Source organism: Urocitellus parryii, chromosome 11 (genome assembly GCF_045843805.1).
Source record: "Urocitellus parryii isolate mUroPar1 chromosome 11, mUroPar1.hap1, whole genome shotgun sequence".
NCBI classification, from domain to species: Eukaryota; Metazoa; Chordata; class Mammalia; order Rodentia; family Sciuridae; genus Urocitellus; species Urocitellus parryii.
The window spans coordinates 87,448,335-87,466,410 of NC_135541.1; the positions used below are offsets into that span (position 1 = coordinate 87,448,335).

Genomic DNA, 18,076 nt, shown 5'->3' on the forward strand with positions numbered 1-18,076 from the left:
TCCCTTATATCATCCTTAATACTTGGCAAAGGAGAACACTCAATCCTTGTTGAAAGGATGGATAACATTTTTCCACCTATACTATTAATTAAGGAGGAAAAGGATGTGCATTCATTGATTTAGTGTTTTATTACACATAAAATATATTTGGCTACTGGGATAAAATCATAACCACCACAAATTCTGCTATTCCATCACAAATCCTACTATTCTAGCACAAAATCTACTCTCTAGCCATGTTATTAAGCACTTAGATTGATGGGAATGCAGAAGTGTGAATAAATAAAAATTGGTGTGTGGGAAGGAGGACAAGAAAATTAATGTCTTGTTTCTTTTTGGAAATTGAAATATTACAAACATTGCAGATAAATAGTTCAAACAACATTTTGAGTATAAATTGAGTTGTGTCTGATTGTAACTTTCTATTAGTGAAGGACATCAGAAATAAGATCTACTTCTAGGTAAATAATACATGAATGAGGACTGTTTACATATGTCACATACCAGATATTTGAAAAGACTAATATTCCTTTAATAAGAACAACATTAAGTTCTAAAAGGTCATTTAAGATCATTTTCTTGGGAGAGTTTATGAATGTTCTTCACCTGTTGATTTAACATTATTATTAATAATCTTTTTCACATTCAGTGTTTTTACTCTAAATATTTTTTCATCTTAACATTTACTTTGTCAAATGTGTTCTTTTACAGGAATATATATAGTTGCTAGAAAGAACAGTGGCAGCTTCAGAGCAAAATGAAGTTCTTTGTGCTGCTTTCAGCCCTTGGGCTCTGCTGGGCTCAGTATTTCCCAAACACTCAACAGGGAAGGACCTCTATTGTCCACTTGTTTGAGTGGCGCTGGGTTGATATTGCTAAGGAATGTGAGCGATACTTAGCTCCCAATGGATTTGGAGGAGTTCAGGTAAGGATTGTTCACATCATAAATTACAACATTTACTTGATCTTATGATAAATGATATAGTAAAATGGCAATCTGTTTCTGTGAATCTGAGATAATATTTTACGTCTCATATAAGTCCTCTGAAACAGTTTTTTGAGAAAGAAAAAAATTTAGTATTGGTGGCAACTTTATGTTTTGTTTCAGAATAACAGCAGGACATCTTTAAGAGGATGTTAATGTTTTAGAGTGGTTATAAACTACTGTAGCTGCATTTACAAAGATTCAGCAATAATTTTAGGTTATTAATTTGTTTTAGAGGTTTTAATGATATAAAATAAGCTATAATTTGATACTTATTAAGTTTGCTTTGTTTGTAGGTCTCACCACCTAATGAAAATATTGTTATTAACAACCCTTCAAGACCTTGGTGGGAAAGATACCAACCAATTAGCTATAAAATATGCACAAGATCTGGAAATGAAGATGAGTTCAAAGAGATGGTGACTAGGTGTAACAATGTTGGTGTAAGTGAATTGAAGTTTCTTTTAAAAATATTACATAGGAAGATAATTTCTTCCTCTCTTGAGCAGTAAGTTTTTGGGACTTGATTTTTTAAAATTTAACTTCATACTTGAGCAGTAACTCAAAATGAACAATTGCTATATGTTCAACCTTTATAAATAATCATATATGTGCCATTTATCTACTAAAGAAAAGACCATTTAAAGTTTAAAGAATAATTCACTTGTAAAGCAAGGCATCAACTTTAACCCTTATAACTAAATACATTTCTTATTAAGTATTAACATTTCCAATTATAATAGTTGCTGTGAATTTTATGTGATTTATCTACAAGTAAATTCCTGATTACTCTTCTCCATCTTTTTTTTAATAATAAATAGCCATTTTCACTTTAGAGTGAGGAGTGTAATGATACGCAATATCTATCTTCCTTTCTTCAGATCCTAAGCAGAGAGTAAAGGCTAATTGTTTCTTTTTCCTTGTGATCCACTGAAATTTCAAAAATTAATATTTTTTTCTATCTCAACTTATTCTTATCTCCTCAAAAATGACTTTCTTAATAATTATCATAGTTTCTGCTTTTCTCAATTCATCATTTTTGTAAATATATGACCAGACAACTAGAATGAATATCACCCTTCATTTCACATTAGTGTCCTTTCATGCTTCACTTTTTAGTCTTATTGGAAAATGAAGTTATACAATAATAAAGAAATATTTCAGATTTTAATGAATACTCTGTAAAGTTCAATCAATAATGTGTCAGATTTTTACTTAAAATAAACTGAAGTAAATCCTTTGCTTTTCAGGTCCGAATTTATGTGGATGCTGTAATTAATCATATGTGTGGTGAAGGGGGAGGTGCAGGAACAAGCAGTACTTGTGGAAGTTACTTCAATGCTGGAAATAGGGATTTTCCTGCAGTTCCATACTCTGGTTGGGATTTTAATGATGGTAAATGTAGAACCTCAAGTGGCGGCATTGAAAGCTATAATGATGCTTATCAGGTAATTTTCTTTTTAAAATAATGATCTGAATAAAGAACTACCTATGCCTTTAATTATGCACATGTAGCTTACTTAAACACTGATTTTAAACACTAGTTTAGATTCCTAGGTAAAATAAGTAACCATGACTGCATAAAAATAAAAAACTCAATAATCCAAAGCATTCTGCAATCATGGTACTAGGTATAGAACTCAGTGATAGAATACTTGCCTGGCATGTGTTAGGCACTGGGTTCATTCCTCAATCCCAGAAGGATAAATAAGTAAATAAATTCCTCCAATCAATTAAAAAGCTCATATACTCATCAACTCATTTTCTACCTTCTCCCTTTTTATGCTAGAAAATATTTCAAAGTGCATCCACAGAATAATGCCAATATTCCCAATGCCCAATTTAAAAAATGAAAATTATGGAAATATCTGTTGATGAATAAATGATCAAATGGATTCTCAGGTGAAAGATGATATTTTTCAAAAACACAAAATTTTTACCTCAACAGGTCAGAGATTGTCGCCTGACTGGTCTTCTTGATCTTGCCCTGGAGAAAGATTATGTGCGCACCGAAATTGCCAATTATATGAACCATCTCATTGATATTGGTGTAGCAGGGTTCAGACTGGACGCTTCTAAACATATGTGGCCTGGAGACATAAAGGCAATTTTGGATAAACTGCATAATCTAAACACAAAATGGTTCCCTGGAGGAAGCAGGCCTTTCATTTTCCAGGAGGTACATTCATCTATATATGTGCATAAAAACTATATCATTTCATTCACTAGAATATAAATGGCAGATTTAATTCAATAAGAAATTTCTGTAGGTAAATGGCTGAGTCATTAATATGCTGTAGTATTCTTAAAATTTTTATTCAGAAATAACACATTTAATTCTATCAAAGTATGTTATTTGGAACTACAGGAAATTTATTTAGGCTACAAATCCCTGATATTTATTACATTCCAGAGACCATTATACAAGACCAAAAATTAAATAGTTGTTGTCCAAGCCATTCTGAGTTTGGGTCTTCACTATACCACTATTACCTGTCTAAGTTTTTAGTCAAATTAATTTTACTTTCTGTGAAAAAATATTTTTTATGTAAAGAAAAGAAATAATGATTAAGTTTATGTTTTTGTTCTCTTTGGAAAATTAATTAGTAATTAATGAATTAGTTATTATCAAGCATTGATAAATATCGATGAGGTAGTAAGTTCTATGATAGTGTGAGCTATTGTTTTTATAATTTATGTGCAACACTAAATGAGATCAAGATTTTCACAAGTTACCTTGTCAAGAGATTTCTTTCAATATTGTGACATATATTTTATCAAAACAAAATAAGAATCTCAGTGTGATGAAAGCAGTTTTAAGCATTTCAAATAACAAATGTTTTAAAGCTATTTTATATTATTTTTTCATTAAAATACTTTAAAACTTTTGTACATTAAAATGATATTTTGCACTATATTTCTACCAGGTGATTGATCTGGGTGGTGAGGCAATTAAAAGTAGTGAGTACTTTGGAAATGGCCGTGTGACAGAATTCAAGTATGGTGCAAAACTGGGCACAGTTATTCGCAGGTGGAATGGAGAGAAGATGGCTTACTTAAAGTAAATATATAATTTGTCATTTATGGTATTTTACAGACCTATTAGGCATACTACTCCAGGATGAGTTATTGTCTTAGAACCTTCTTAGAAAATCAAGAAGTAGATTATTAATAAATGTTATTCTTCCTCAAACCACAATTAATCATCTTTCTAATTTAGAATATCAGTCTACAGGAAGTATTCTGGAAACCAAAACATCTCCTAAGTATTTTTATCTATCTATTATTTGAGCACACTGGATTTGAGTAATGTTTCCTTATAATCTATTAAAGCTAAGTCATTTTTAAGAGATTGCTACCACTTTTAAAGTACCTACAATTTGGCCATAACTATGGAATAAGAATGCATTTTCTCAACTCTTTAATTTGAAACATTAAGGTGCTCACTCTAAAGGAATACAGTGTTGAAGCCTCATTTTAACCATGTTTGCCTTTCTGTACAATGTGGTATGAATATTAACCTTCAGAAATCCACATAGAATGCATATTCTGAAACCTTTAAAGAAACTTTTCTATCACAAAAATCTTACCTATGAATTGATACAAGGAATCCTACATATATACAAACACACAATGAATTTATAAATTTGTTAATCTACAAAACACTAAATTCTATAGAATAATTAATTGGAGAGTTTATCTAAGGATGCTATATAAAAAGAGATGCATATTTAGGTTACCCTAAACCTAGTGTAAAAGAATAAAAATATTTATTTTTTTAATAGGAACTGGGGAGAAGGTTGGGGTTTCATGCCCTCAGATAGAGCTCTAGTCTTTGTGGATAACCATGACAACCAACGAGGACATGGAGCTGGAGGAGCATCCATTCTTACTTTCTGGGATGCAAGGTAGGAAAAAAACCTCTCTACATGTCTTTAACCCACCTTTTAATGAGAGTAATAATATTGTATTCTTCTATTGAAATATATTTTTATAACTTTCAGGCTGTATAAAATGGCAGTTGGATTTATGCTTGCTCATCCTTATGGATTTACACGAGTAATGTCAAGCTACCGTTGGCCAAGATATTTTGTGAATGGACAAGTAAGTTTTGAATTTGTTCAAAATATCTTTTTCTCAAGAAAAAGTAGGTAATTTTGTTTTAATTTCTCATGAGGTTATTGCATTCAATATTTATTCATCAAGTATTTATTTAAATGGAAACGTAATGCTGAACTCTGATTTTAGTAATGGAAAGGATATTGAATACATAAATTTATGTTCTCTGTTTTCAAAGAGTATGAAAACTGTTCAGTAATAGGACAGATATCCACACACTGAGAAAAGAAACTTACGAAAAAGAACAAGTTACAGGGTGTAGAGTATATACTTATCATAAGTACCCAATTTCATAGAGTTGATGTGAAGATTACACCTGCTAAAACTTATCAAGAACTTAAATCAGTTCCTGCTTTTATTATAAGAAATAAATACTGTGTAAATATTTTTTGAAAAAAATTTTATGGACTGCAAAGAAATGGTACAGCTGAGCTGAAGTTAAATGAGTAAAATATCTTAAAAGATGAATGAAATGATATATATTACAGAATAAAAAATTTAAAGACCACTTCAGGATAAGTAAGAATGAGAAAAATATCCGGGCTATGGTAAAAACATTAATCCAAATATCAATTTCAAAACTGAATTGAGAAGTAAATTATGTAGATGTTTTAAAAGTTAAGTGAGGGTTTTCTTTTTAAACTGAAGATTTCAGAAGTAGCATCATTACAGAGATTTCATATCTAAAATCCTATAATTCAGACAGATACCTAGAGAACCAGATGATAAAAATTCAGTAAAGGTCTATAAAAATTCTATACATCGTGTATTCTAAATAAAGACACTGCAGAGACAAGCAGCAGGACCAATTAACTGAGTTTAGTATCATGAAGGAAGTGAAAGATAAATGTGTGCGTGTGTTTATGCATTTGTGTTGAAAATCTGTTTTTGTTTAAATTAAGGATGTTAATGATTGGGTTGGACCACCAAATAATAATGGAGTGACTAAAGAAGTAACTATTAATCCAGACACTACTTGTGGCAATGACTGGGTCTGTGAACATCGATGGCGCCAAATAAGGTAAGACTAATGCATATCCTATAACACTTTCCTTAACATTTTTCTTTAAACTGTTTGAGTTTAAGAATATCAACATTTTATATGATCCTGTGCTTTCAGAAACATGGTTACTTTCCGAAATGTGGTTGATGGCCAGCCTTTTCAAAACTGGTGGGATAATGGTAGCAACCAAGTGGCTTTTGGAAGAGGAAACAAAGGATTCATTGTCTTTAATAATGATGACTGGTAAGTAGATATCAATTTTAAATAATTTTTACACTGTTATGTTCTAGTTTTATTCTATTCCTGTTCATTTACTTCTTTCATATCTGAAAAATCCTTTCAGTCAGGGAATTAAGAAAACAAGAAATCAGAAAAGTACAGAAGAAAAATGATGATGACATTTATTTTCCCTGCTATTTTTATAGGGGTTTTTGTTTTAATTAGAGCTTTCTTATGTATCCATACATAAACATGATGCACATTATGTTAATATTACATGAGCCACTAAATATACCAACAGTTAATATAAGGATGGAAAAAATCTCTAAAATAATGTGGCTTTCAGTCTCAGTCTTAGTACTGGAATATTTTTTTTAAGCTCTGTATCTCAACTACTCCACTATCTACCTCTCAGAGAGAAGTACTATTTTTTAAAGTGTATATTTTAGAAATATATCTTATGGCCAATGACTTTCCTCAGTAGATTTTTTTAGTTTTACTTCTAAAGCTTCTCATTGCTGGCCTTTCTTTAGTGATACTGATAGCCTTACTGTTGTAGTCTAATGAGTCTTTCACATGGAGAACTACAGCCAGAAGAACTCTGCCAGCTTTGGAATGTCTCAGTCCCAGCCCAACTTCTGCTCATGTTTAGCTCAGGTTAGGCTAAAGTTATATTTTATTGGCAAAAATAAATAAGTAAGTAATGTGTCTTTCTTTATTTCCAAAAGAGCCTATGGCTAGTTCTTTAATTACTGTGTTTTCTGGGTAGAAGAACTGAAATAAATTTATACAAGATAGTTTTCTATTCCAAGCTATATACTTCTTCATAAAAGTGTTAGAATATTTTTTCTTCAAGTCCTTGAAAAAAATATTTTTGAAGAAAAATTCCAATTTTAATTCTTTAAAGCATTCAATATTTTTATAAATTCACAAAAAGACAAATAGAAAATATTTATGTTTACCACAGGCAGTATTTTTTCTAAGGGTAGCAATTCCTGTAGATCTTCACTGCTATTCTTCAACCCTTATGGTCTGGTAATAGTCACCACTGACTAGGAATGGATAGGTGTTCTGTATGGTTACATTGTACTGAGAGTGCTGCTCACATCCACTGGAAAGGTCTCTGTGTTTCCATTTTCTTCTTATTGAGACCTTGACTGCTTAAAATTCTATGGCACAAAATTAAGCTGTTTATTTACTTTAGAGAGAATCTGAATTCTTATATTTATAATGAATTTAAGTTAAATAGCAAATTTTTTTTTATAGGTCATTGTCAACAACATTGCAAACTGGTCTTCCTGGTGGCACATACTGTGATGTCATTTCTGGAGATAAAATTAATGGAGATTGCACAGGAATTAAAGTCTATGTTTCCAATGATGGCAAGGCTCAGTTTTCTATTAGTAACTCTGCTGAAGACCCATTCATTGCAATTCATGCTGATTCAAAGTTGTAAAATTTAAATTAAATGCATATACACAGCATTATCAAGTGTCTTTTTTATTGTATACACATTAGTTTTCATAATCTTTTAAATTTTATTATAAGATATATGTCATCAACTTGAAAAGGTCAAGTATTAAAAAATTGCATTACTCATATGTATAATTATAAGAAAACAACAGGCAAGGTGTTATTGTTTTTAGAAGACACACTTTAACCTACCTGTCAAGGGAATTTCTAATAACTCAGAAAAGCATTTTGACAAATATATTTATGGTCTTTGACACCATTTGTCCACTATGTATCTCTTATTTCTGAGATATAGTCTGAAAGTCTGTCTACACTTTAGAGATATAGTCTGAAATTCTGTCTGTAATTCTCTTACAGAGTCTTTCTGTCAATTAGAAAGAGCTGGTTTAATGGTGATTCACATACTGAGATAGTTCAATTGGATGGTTTTCACAATACAGAAGTGCTTTTATAATTTACAGAGTTAAAAATCGAAGAGACTGGGTCTATGATTGTGGCTCAGTGGTAGAACACTTGCCTAGCATGTGTGAAGCACTGGGTTCATTTCTCATCATCACATATAAATAAATGAATAAAATAATGGTCCACCAACATCTAAAATATAGTTAGAAAAATAGAAGGGACTTCAATTACATAGTCTATAATTTTTAATATTATTGAGCCCACAAGAATATTCTATTCTTTTCCCTGTAGTCTTGTCTCTCACTTTCTTTTTTTTAATTGTTTTTTTATCTGTAGTTGGACACAATGCCTTTTTATTTCACTTATGTATTTTCATGTGGTGCTGAGGATCAAACCCATCACCTGGTACATACTAGGAGAGCTCTTTACCACTGAGCCACAACCCCTGCCTGCCTTTCATTTTCTTTCAGTGGTTTTGACTTGCTGTCACTTGGCTTTTCATTCTTGCCCTAACCTCTAACATGGATGTTCAGTTAAAGCTTTCATGACACTATATTCTCCAGATTTTGTTTATAATCATACTTTAGTCCTTCCTCCAATCACATGGTCCTCCACCACACAACCAATGTGATTTTCAAATTGGAAAACCATCACCATCACCACTCCAGTGTTTCCAAATCTCATTAATGGATTTCTTACTTTCCATAGGATAAAAGGCCAAAAGTCTAACTAGACTATTAAGCCTGCATTTGAAGCCTCACCTCAAAAGATTCCTTCTCTTTAGCTTCTGTTTTTTTTTTTTTTTTTTTTTTTTTTAGCAAAGCTAACTTTTTAGTTATTTTAACTTAGCTTCTAAAGTTCAAAATAAGAAACATTCTAGGTTGGGGCCAATGACACATACCTGTAATTCCAGTGGTGTGGGAGGCAGAGGCAGGGGGATGAGGAGTTCAAAGCCAGCCTTAGGAAAAGCGAGGTGCTAAGCAACTCATTGAGACCCTGTCACTAAATAAAATACAAAATAGGCCTGGGATGTGGCTCAGTGGCCAAGTGCTCCTGGGTTCAATCCCAACACCCAACCCTTGCAAAAAAAAAAATTATTTTCCTTCTACTTGGGATATTCTTTACCTCTTCTCCCAATAAACTTCTATTCATCATTCAAATCTTGGTTCAATGTCTGACCTATGGATTAGGTCAGGTCCTCTGATTGCTTTCAGGACTGCCCATATCATCCTTCTTATTACTCATTAGTACATTGGAAAATGTCTCTTTTGCTCTTTATTGAATCCTTAATCTCAGTATAGCATCCAGAAAATATTATGTATGAATTCAATAAGTATTTGTAAATGAATTTATATATTCTTTTTCTTAGTACTTCGCTTTTGCTGAGACTGGCTTTGAACTTGTGATCCTCTTGCTTCAGCCTCCTGAGCTGCTGGGATTACAGGCATGTGCCACCATGTCCAGCTCAATTTTTCCTTTTAAGAAACTAAAAATGGAAGACTAAATTCCCAGAGCAAGTAGAAGGGAAAAAGAAAACAAAGCTTGAATCACTGAAGTTAAACATGAAATAGTAAGGGAAAATAAATTGTGTAAACAACAGCTAATTCCAGTAAATGACTAGAGAAATTAAAAAAGTGATTGCTAGACTACCAAGAAAAGATGAATGACAAATGTCAAGAGTAGAAGGTTATGATTGATGAAGGTTATCATTAAATCCCCAAATTCTAAGTAGATACTAATGGATTATTCTGAAGAATATATGTCCACAAACTTGATGAAAAGAACAATTTCATGAAGGTCACAAATTATTGCCTATTTAAAAAGTAGGTTACCTGAATTCTATATATGTTTAAGATATTTACTCTGTAGATAAGTTTTCACATAAGGAAAACTCAATAGTTTCCCATATTGTTTCACTGGTGAATTCTGCCAAACAATAAAGGAAGAAAGTACAGTATGAATCCAGCATATAAGACCATTCAAGAAAACTACAAATTACTACTTTTCATTAATATGGAAAATTTCATTTTGTCAAGTGGGGATTTATCTTGGGAAATATTGACTATTTGAGCCTTTGAAAATCATTGTAATCAAGTATAACAACAAAGAAAAAGTATATGATCATCTTAATTAGGGAAGAAGAGATGATATTTGACAAGATTAAGTATCCACAAAATCTTAGAAAACCAGGAATGAAACCGACTCTTAAGCTACCAGTGTCTACAGAACTTATATCCATCTGGATGGGGAAATACTGAATAATGAAGGTCTTTTTCCTAAGGTTGTAAACGAGGAAGGGACTTACAAACTCTAGATTCCTGTTCAGCCTCTCACTGCCAGGATGGCCAGTGAAATGAAAAAAGAAAAAAAAGTATAAAAATTAAGAATGAAATAAAGTTGTTCTTAGAGATGGCATGATTTGGATGTAGCAAATACCAAAAAATTAGCAAAATGGCTCCTACAAACAATAAATGAGTTAAGGTGAATATGAAAAAATCAATTGTACTATATATTTTCAATAAACAACCAGAAATTCAATTTCCTTTTCAATATTACTTCTCATGATGCCAAATCTAAGAAAGAATTGGGTGTATATCACTGAAATATGTGCTAGGCCTGAATGTTGGAAAATCTTTGCCAATTTTTATGGAAAGATGTATACCCTAGCTGGGTAAGGAGATTTGTTAAGATGTCCACTCTTCCCCTTCTTGGTTCATTCTCTTAAAAAATCCCTGCAGGATATTTTGTTGATGTTGCCAGGTTAACTCAGATTTGTTTGGTTTAAAGGAAACAGAACAAGCAGAACCACCAGGTTTGAAAACACATACAAAACCAGATGGCTTATAGTACAAATCCCCAAACTTAATTTAAAGCTACTCAAGATAGTGTGGTATTGACAAAATAAAAGACATAAATCATTGAGACAGAAAAGATCAGCAATGGGCTCACACATGGCCAATTAAATTTTGACAAAGGGAGAAACCAATTCAGTGGAGAAAAGATAGTTTTTTCAACATATAAGAGAAACATTATGAATGAAATAAAAAGGACCTCAACACATTTCTCTCACTTTACAAAAAAGTGTATTCAGAATGGATCATAGACCAAAATGTTTAATGTAAACTCTAAAGTCCCTGTGACTATAGTTCAGCAAGTAATTCTTACATACAACACCAAATATTGGATCAATTATTTTTAAATGACAAAAGATATACAGGATTTAATCAAATAAAAATATTTTGCTTTTTAAAAGACAGTAAAATTTTAAAAAGACAGAGCATGGGGACTGGGGTTTGGCTCAGTGGTAGAATGCCCACCTAGTGCATGTGAGGTGCTGGATTTGATCCTCAGCATAATATGAATAAATTTAAAGTAAAGGTATTGTATTCACCTATAAAAAATATATACACATAAATATATATTGTTTTAAGTCAGGGCCTGGGAGAAAATTTTTACAAACCATGTATTTGGTGAAGGTTATATCCAGACTATAAAAAGAAATCTCAAAACAAATAAAGAAATCTCACACACATTCTCAAAATTGTCAATGGACTGGAGCTGTGGCTCAGTGGTTGAGTGCTTGCCTAACATGTGTGAGGCACTGGATTCAATCCTCGGCACCACATAAAAATAAATAAACAAAGGTATTTTTAAAAAATGGACAATTAATTGGAACCGGCACTTCGCCCAAGATTTACAAATGGCAAATAATTATGTGAAAAGTTACTCAACATCATTCGACTATAAATGAATGTAAAATATAGCTACAATAACACCAACACACTTAGAATAGCCTGAAAAATTCTAACAATAGCAATAATTATCAAGAATGTAGTACATCTATAACTATATGGCTTGTAGTCATGCAAAATGGATAGCCTCATTGCAAAACACTTTGGGGCAGTTTCTTATAAAGTTAAACTTTTAAACGTGACTCAATTAGAGAAGTATCCAAGAAAAGTGCTCACACAAAAATGTATATGTGAGTGCAGTGCTTTTATTCATCCTTCACAATGGAAACCCAGTATTTTTCAACTATTGTAGTACATCTATACAAAGTACTGATGACTGCTATGTGAAACAATATGACTTTATCTTATATACATAGTGTTAGGTATGAGAAGCCAGATTCAAAAAGTTACATAGTGTGACAACATTGTCTTGAAATTTTGTAAAGGTAACTTGTATGACAGAGAAAATAACTGGTTGCCAGAAGTCAGATGTGATTGAGTAATTTGACTGGCTATAGAGGATCATGAGAATTTGGTGGCATAATAGAAATATACAGATTGTGGTTATTGCTATGCACTGTGGATCTGTATACATCGCACAAAGAATTTCACTGTATTCAAAAAACACTGCTTTTAATGAAAAGAAAGTCTACCCCTTTTCACTTATCCACTTGATATAAGTAGGATAGAACTTCTATTGATAAAATTAAGCTCAGATCCACTTTGGTTATCTTTGGCATGAAATATGCTATTATTTAACATTAAACATGCTATTTTCTCCTTTAAAATTATGAAGGAATTTATTTTTAAGTGGATGAGTTCAAGGATTTAAATTTAATTTATGATCAGTTTCAAATATAAACAATGTTTTTAGCTTTGCTAAAGGGGATGGTTATTCATTGATTTTTATTTCTATAAGCCCACCAACCAATATTTAAGGTATTTAATAGTGTATTAATCTATCTCTGTGTAGAAAGGAACATTTTACTATCTCTGGAGGCAGAATTGTACTTTAAAAACTAATTCTTGACCTCAGTAAGTTATCTCACCTTTCTGACCCTTGGCTTTCACAATTATAATTTGGATATAATTAAACCAACCCAACAGTATTGTTTAGGAGGCAAATACATGCCCACAGATATAAAAAGCATCTGTTACTACTCCAGATACATATGAGGTGACTTCTTTAGTAAAATGCATGTATTTGTGTTTGTGACATAATTTACAAAGTACCTTCATACATAAAATCTTCATGCCATTCCTAAGAGAGATGGGCAGCCATACATTCCCCTTTAGATCAGCAAACATAAAGTTTGTCTAATACTAAGGAAAGGATTTAACAAAGAATCAAATTTCTTACTGTTGATCCCCTGCCTCAAAACAGATAAGGCTTTTGAGAGGACTTTGTGCCAACCTAAGCTTTGTAAGGGTTTAATCACCTTTGGCCTTGCATTCCTAAATTATCCTATTGTGAAACAGAACTGACAGGTCTTACCTCAGATAGAGGTGTTTTACTTTTAAGAGAGGTGAGTAGTTAAGTGATAAGAAAAATATAGAAGTAATCTTTATGAGCTTTATAATCACTGCCCTAAAATACAATTGGTAAATACAATCACAGTATAAATGGGGCAAGGCTTAATTGAAACAGTGACATTAAGCTTATTTAAGTTACTATGAATTTTGTAGTATTATTGATTAAATACTGATAATTACTAGTGTAATCAGAATTTAGACATATTTCCTTTTGCTTTTAAACAAATCTGTTAGCGTTGTAATATTTTTAAATTTTGTATGTTTAATACTAAATCATTAAGAATCATGGAATAAGTTAGATTTTAATACACAAAATATAAAGAATACAGAAATGTATTAAAAACATCATGGTATATGTAACAGCAAGATTTAGATTTATCTAGACAACTTGGATTTGTCAAGTTTTTTTAATGTATAGGAACACTTTGACAATGTAGTGTGAATGGATTAACATTTCTCTAAAACCCATAACGCTATACAAGATAAATACTATGTAATCAGATGTTAGAAATTTTTACTTTTTGCTTTTAAATATCTTTATGTAAGACAGATTTTAATTATTTTTATATTGACTATTAAGAAATTATGGAATGAATAACATGTAATCCCCTCAAAGAAAACTCAATAAAGGCAATAATTTGAGAAACATATATCAATACAAAGCTGCCATAACATATAAGAGCAGGTAGAGTTTGGATCTCTTGTCTGTAACTGCTCTCCAGGTTAACCTGCAGTCCTTCTGCCACATACAGTGAAACTGTTTTGATGTGGAGACTATAAACTTAGGGTGATAAGGCCCATATATGTAGCAGATGCTTTAGGATACAAAGCTCTCTTTCAAAAATGAATGAAAAGTTAAGACTGTCTCATATAAATGAGATAAGAAAGTTCATCACAACTAGTTCTGCTCTTCAAGAAATATTGCCAAGAATCTGATAAGTTGAAATGAAGAACAACAAATATCAATGCAAAATCTCACAAAAATGTAAAGTCCCTGGTAAAGGTACATGTACAGAACAATACAAAAGCCCCTGATATTATAATGTAAGTGAACAAATCACTTATATATCTGGTATAACATTCTTTAAAGCATGAAATATGGTATAAACCAAATAGTGTTTTATATACAAATGAAATTAATTTTTATCAGTTTAAAATAGATCGTTATACGTTTACTTATTTTTATTTTGTATTTGTAGTACTGGGAATATAACCCAGGTCCTCATGACACCCCAAGCCCTTAGATTATTATAAATGCAATGGTAACCATTGTAATATGCAAACTGGCAAATAAGAAATAAAAAATGCCACTCCCCCCCCCACAAAAAAATTAGTGAAACACAAAGGAAAACCATCAGGGAGGAAAAGAGGAACAAAAATTTTATAAGACAAAAAAATCAGTAATTTATTGAAATGAAAATGGGTTGCATGCACCAGCAAAAATACTTAGGCTGAATGGATAAAAAATAAGATACAATGATAAATTGCCTATTAGCAACTAACTTTCCATCTAAAGTCAAAATGAAAAGGTGGAAAAAGATATTTCAGTTATATTAGAACTTATGGCAAGGCTGACCATATTTATACAAAATAGATTTTAAGACAAAAATTGTCACAAGACAGAGAAGAACATTGTATGATGATGAAAGGATCAGTTTAAACACAAGATAAATGGTTAAATATGCACCTAATATCAGAGCAACTAAATGTATTTAGCAGACATTGATAGTACTCATGGGATATACAAGAAAAAAATAATATCATGAGACTTCAATATTCCATTTTTTCAGCAATGGATTGAAAAACAGTATAAATGAGGAAACAGAACTTGAACAACTCACTAGAAAAATCAGATCTACCAGGCCAATATAGAATAGTTCATCCAACAATATAGCATACATTCTTCTCAAGCAACAATGGCATACTCTCCCAGATAGCCACGTTAGATCATGAAATCAATCTTGAAAAATTTAGGAAAATTTAAAATACACAAAGCATCTTTTCTGACCCCATAATGGAATATAAGAAAAAACCATATTGTAATAGAAACAGGAAACTCCACAAATATATGGAAATTAATGATGCATTCTTAAACCACCAATGTGTCAATGAGGAAATGACCAGGGAAATTATAAAATATTTGGAAACAAAAGCAAAGGCATACCATAACAACTTATGAGATGCAGCAAAAGCAGTTCTGAGAGAGGAGTTCATAGTGGTAAACACCTGCATCAAAAAATAAGAAAGATAGCAAATCAAGAAACTAAATTTATATCTCAAAGAACTAAAAGAAGAACAAACTAAATACAAAGTCAGCAGAAAAAAGAAAATAATATGAGTATGAATCAATAGAAGCAATAGAAAAATCAATGAAATCAAGAATTTTCTTAAAGATCAACAAAGTTGACAAATACTTAGCTAGACTAACAAAAAAGTTTTGAATGTCTAACTTAGAAATTACAGAGGACACCTTACAACTGATGTTAAAGGAATAAAAGGACTTATAGCATTACTTTGAGAATTGTATGCTGACAAATTGGTTGACCTAGAAGAAACGTAGAAATTCCTACAAAAGTATAATCTACCAAGAAGAAATCAAGAAGAAATAAAAATCTAAACACATCCATAACAAGTGAGGTTATTGAACCAATAACAAATACTTCCCCACAAAGCAAACTCAGGATCACAGCATTCACAGCAGATTTGTACTGAACATTTAAAAAGGGATTAACATCATTTTTTTCTCTAATTCTTTCAAAGAAAGAACCAGGAGGAGAAATATCCAAACTCATTCTGGGAGGTCAAAATTATCCTAATACCAAATTACCTAGCATGACAAAATTATAGAACAATATATCTGGTGAATGTTGATACATAAATCTTTAACAAAACAATAGCAAACTAAATTCAAGAGCACATTTAAAGGACCGTACATTATGGTCACCAATATTTATACATGAAATTCAAAATAATTCATCATATATAGATCAATAAATGTGATATTTCACATTAATAGAATGAAGAACAAAATAATATGATAATGCAGAAAAAACACTTGATAAAATTCAACTTACCTTTATAATAAAAACACTCATCAAAAAAGGAAGAGAATGTTTCTTGGATATATTAAATTTCATATATAAAATGCCCATAGTTAATAGCATACTCAATGGGAAAGGCTGAATTTTTTTTCTCTAAGATTAGGAAAAAAACAAAGATGCCCCCTCTAACCACTATTTTTTAACATTTGATTGGTAGTTCTAGCCATATCAATTAGACAAGAAAAAGAAATAAAAACATTCAAGTTGAAAAAGGGAAGAATTTAAACAATTTCTGCTTACTGACAACATGATCTTGTCCGTAGAAGACTCTAAGGATTTATATGCATAAAACCTGTTCTTATTAGAAATAATAAGTGAATTTGGCAAATCTGCTGGATGCAATATCAACAAATTCAGTTTCAGCAATAAGCAAACAATAATAGAAATGAAGAGAAGATATCCATTTATTTTGACATCAAAAAGAAGAAAATACTTAGGAATAAACTTAAACAGATGAAAAAACATATATTAAACTTATATTGCTATGGGAAATGAAAGGAACAGAACAAATAAATGAAAATTCATCGTGTGTTCATGAACTAGAAGACATAAATAATAAATAATTTTCCACTGTTGAAATTGATAATAACCACATGTATGTTATGAAAAGAAAATTACCAAAAAATGTTATAGAGAATATATTATGCTCTTTAAAAAAAAATAAGTGAGAAAAATACATGACAATGTATTTGACCAGTAATAGAAGTTTATATTTGTATATCTCCACCTATCTTGGGTTGCTAATAAAATTCCCAAAAAATATCCTTAAGTTTTCCGTTACTTTAATAACATCTTACCTGCACTGTGAATATCACTAATCTGATGCTAAAAGGATGGCTCAAAATTAACTGATTAGGCAATGATGAAAGTATGTTTCAAAATCAACATAGGTCTTCCAGAAATCCAAAAAAAGAAAGATATTCTATCCTTCATTTCAAGGATTTCTGACTGCTTTCTTTTTTCCTTAGGATCTCTATTTATTTCTCTCTTGAGGTAATCTTTTGCTACCTGTATTTGCTCTCTTATCTCATTGTTGGAGTGATCAGTGTTTGCCTGTATTTGCTCATTTAGGCCATTCTTTAATTCACAGGTTATTTTAATTATGAACCTTCTGAAATCCTTTTCTGACATTTCATCAAATTTGCTCTCCATCGGTTCTGTTATTAGTGTCCTGGTTTGTTTGGGGCACTTTCCTCCCTTGTTTTTTTCATGTTGTCTATGTGTCTTCCTTTCTTGCAGTGTGAATCTGAGATATTACAGTTTCTTCCCTATATTCTTGTAGTACCCATGCAGATTGTCTATACCTCACCTTGATGTTGGGCTTCCAGACCCTGCTGGTGTCCCTCACTGAGTGCTACTGCTTCCTGGGTCTGAGTCCTGCTTCAGTTGGAGTGAGTGGATCTGGGCTGCTGGGTTTGACCTCCCCTGGTAGTTTGCTGGTCAAAAGGGGCAGTCCTGTGCTAAAGGCTGGCTCTGATGGTGTCTGCCCCACAGGGAAAGGGTGGACCAA

At 31.6% G+C, this 18,076-nt stretch overlaps 1 protein-coding gene across 3 annotated transcripts; it reads left to right on the forward strand.

The window, feature by feature from the left end:
- Positions 1–757: 757 nt before the first annotated feature.
- LOC144249100 (pancreatic alpha-amylase) lies at positions 758–7,782 on the forward strand. 3 transcript variants are annotated; one of them, XM_077791248.1, is made up of 10 exons: positions 758–925; positions 1,282–1,428; positions 2,236–2,433; positions 2,934–3,164; positions 3,913–4,046; positions 4,771–4,893; positions 4,990–5,089; positions 6,007–6,125; positions 6,225–6,350; positions 7,593–7,782. In XM_077791248.1, the coding sequence occupies exons 1-10, from the start codon at positions 758–760 to the stop codon at positions 7,780–7,782; spliced, it is 1,536 nt and encodes a 511-aa protein (XP_077647374.1). The 3 variants fall into 3 exon arrangements, with proteins under 3 accessions (XP_077647374.1, XP_077647375.1, XP_077647376.1); XM_077791249.1 differs by having other exon boundaries at positions 2,934–3,002; XM_077791250.1 differs by lacking the exon at positions 2,934–3,164.
- The last annotated feature ends 10,294 nt before the right edge of the window (positions 7,783–18,076 follow it).

Coding starts and splice junctions, on each gene's coding strand:
- LOC144249100 (XM_077791248.1), top strand. CDS start 758: ATGAAGTTCTTTGTGCTGCTTTCAGCCCTTGGGCTCTGCTGGGCTCAG. Junction 926..1,281: donor ATGGATTTGGAGGAGTTCAG/GTAAGGATTGTT, acceptor CTTTGTTTGTAG/GTCTCACCACCTAATGAAAA. Junction 5,090..6,006: donor GATATTTTGTGAATGGACAA/GTAAGTTTTGAA, acceptor GTTTAAATTAAG/GATGTTAATGATTGGGTTGG.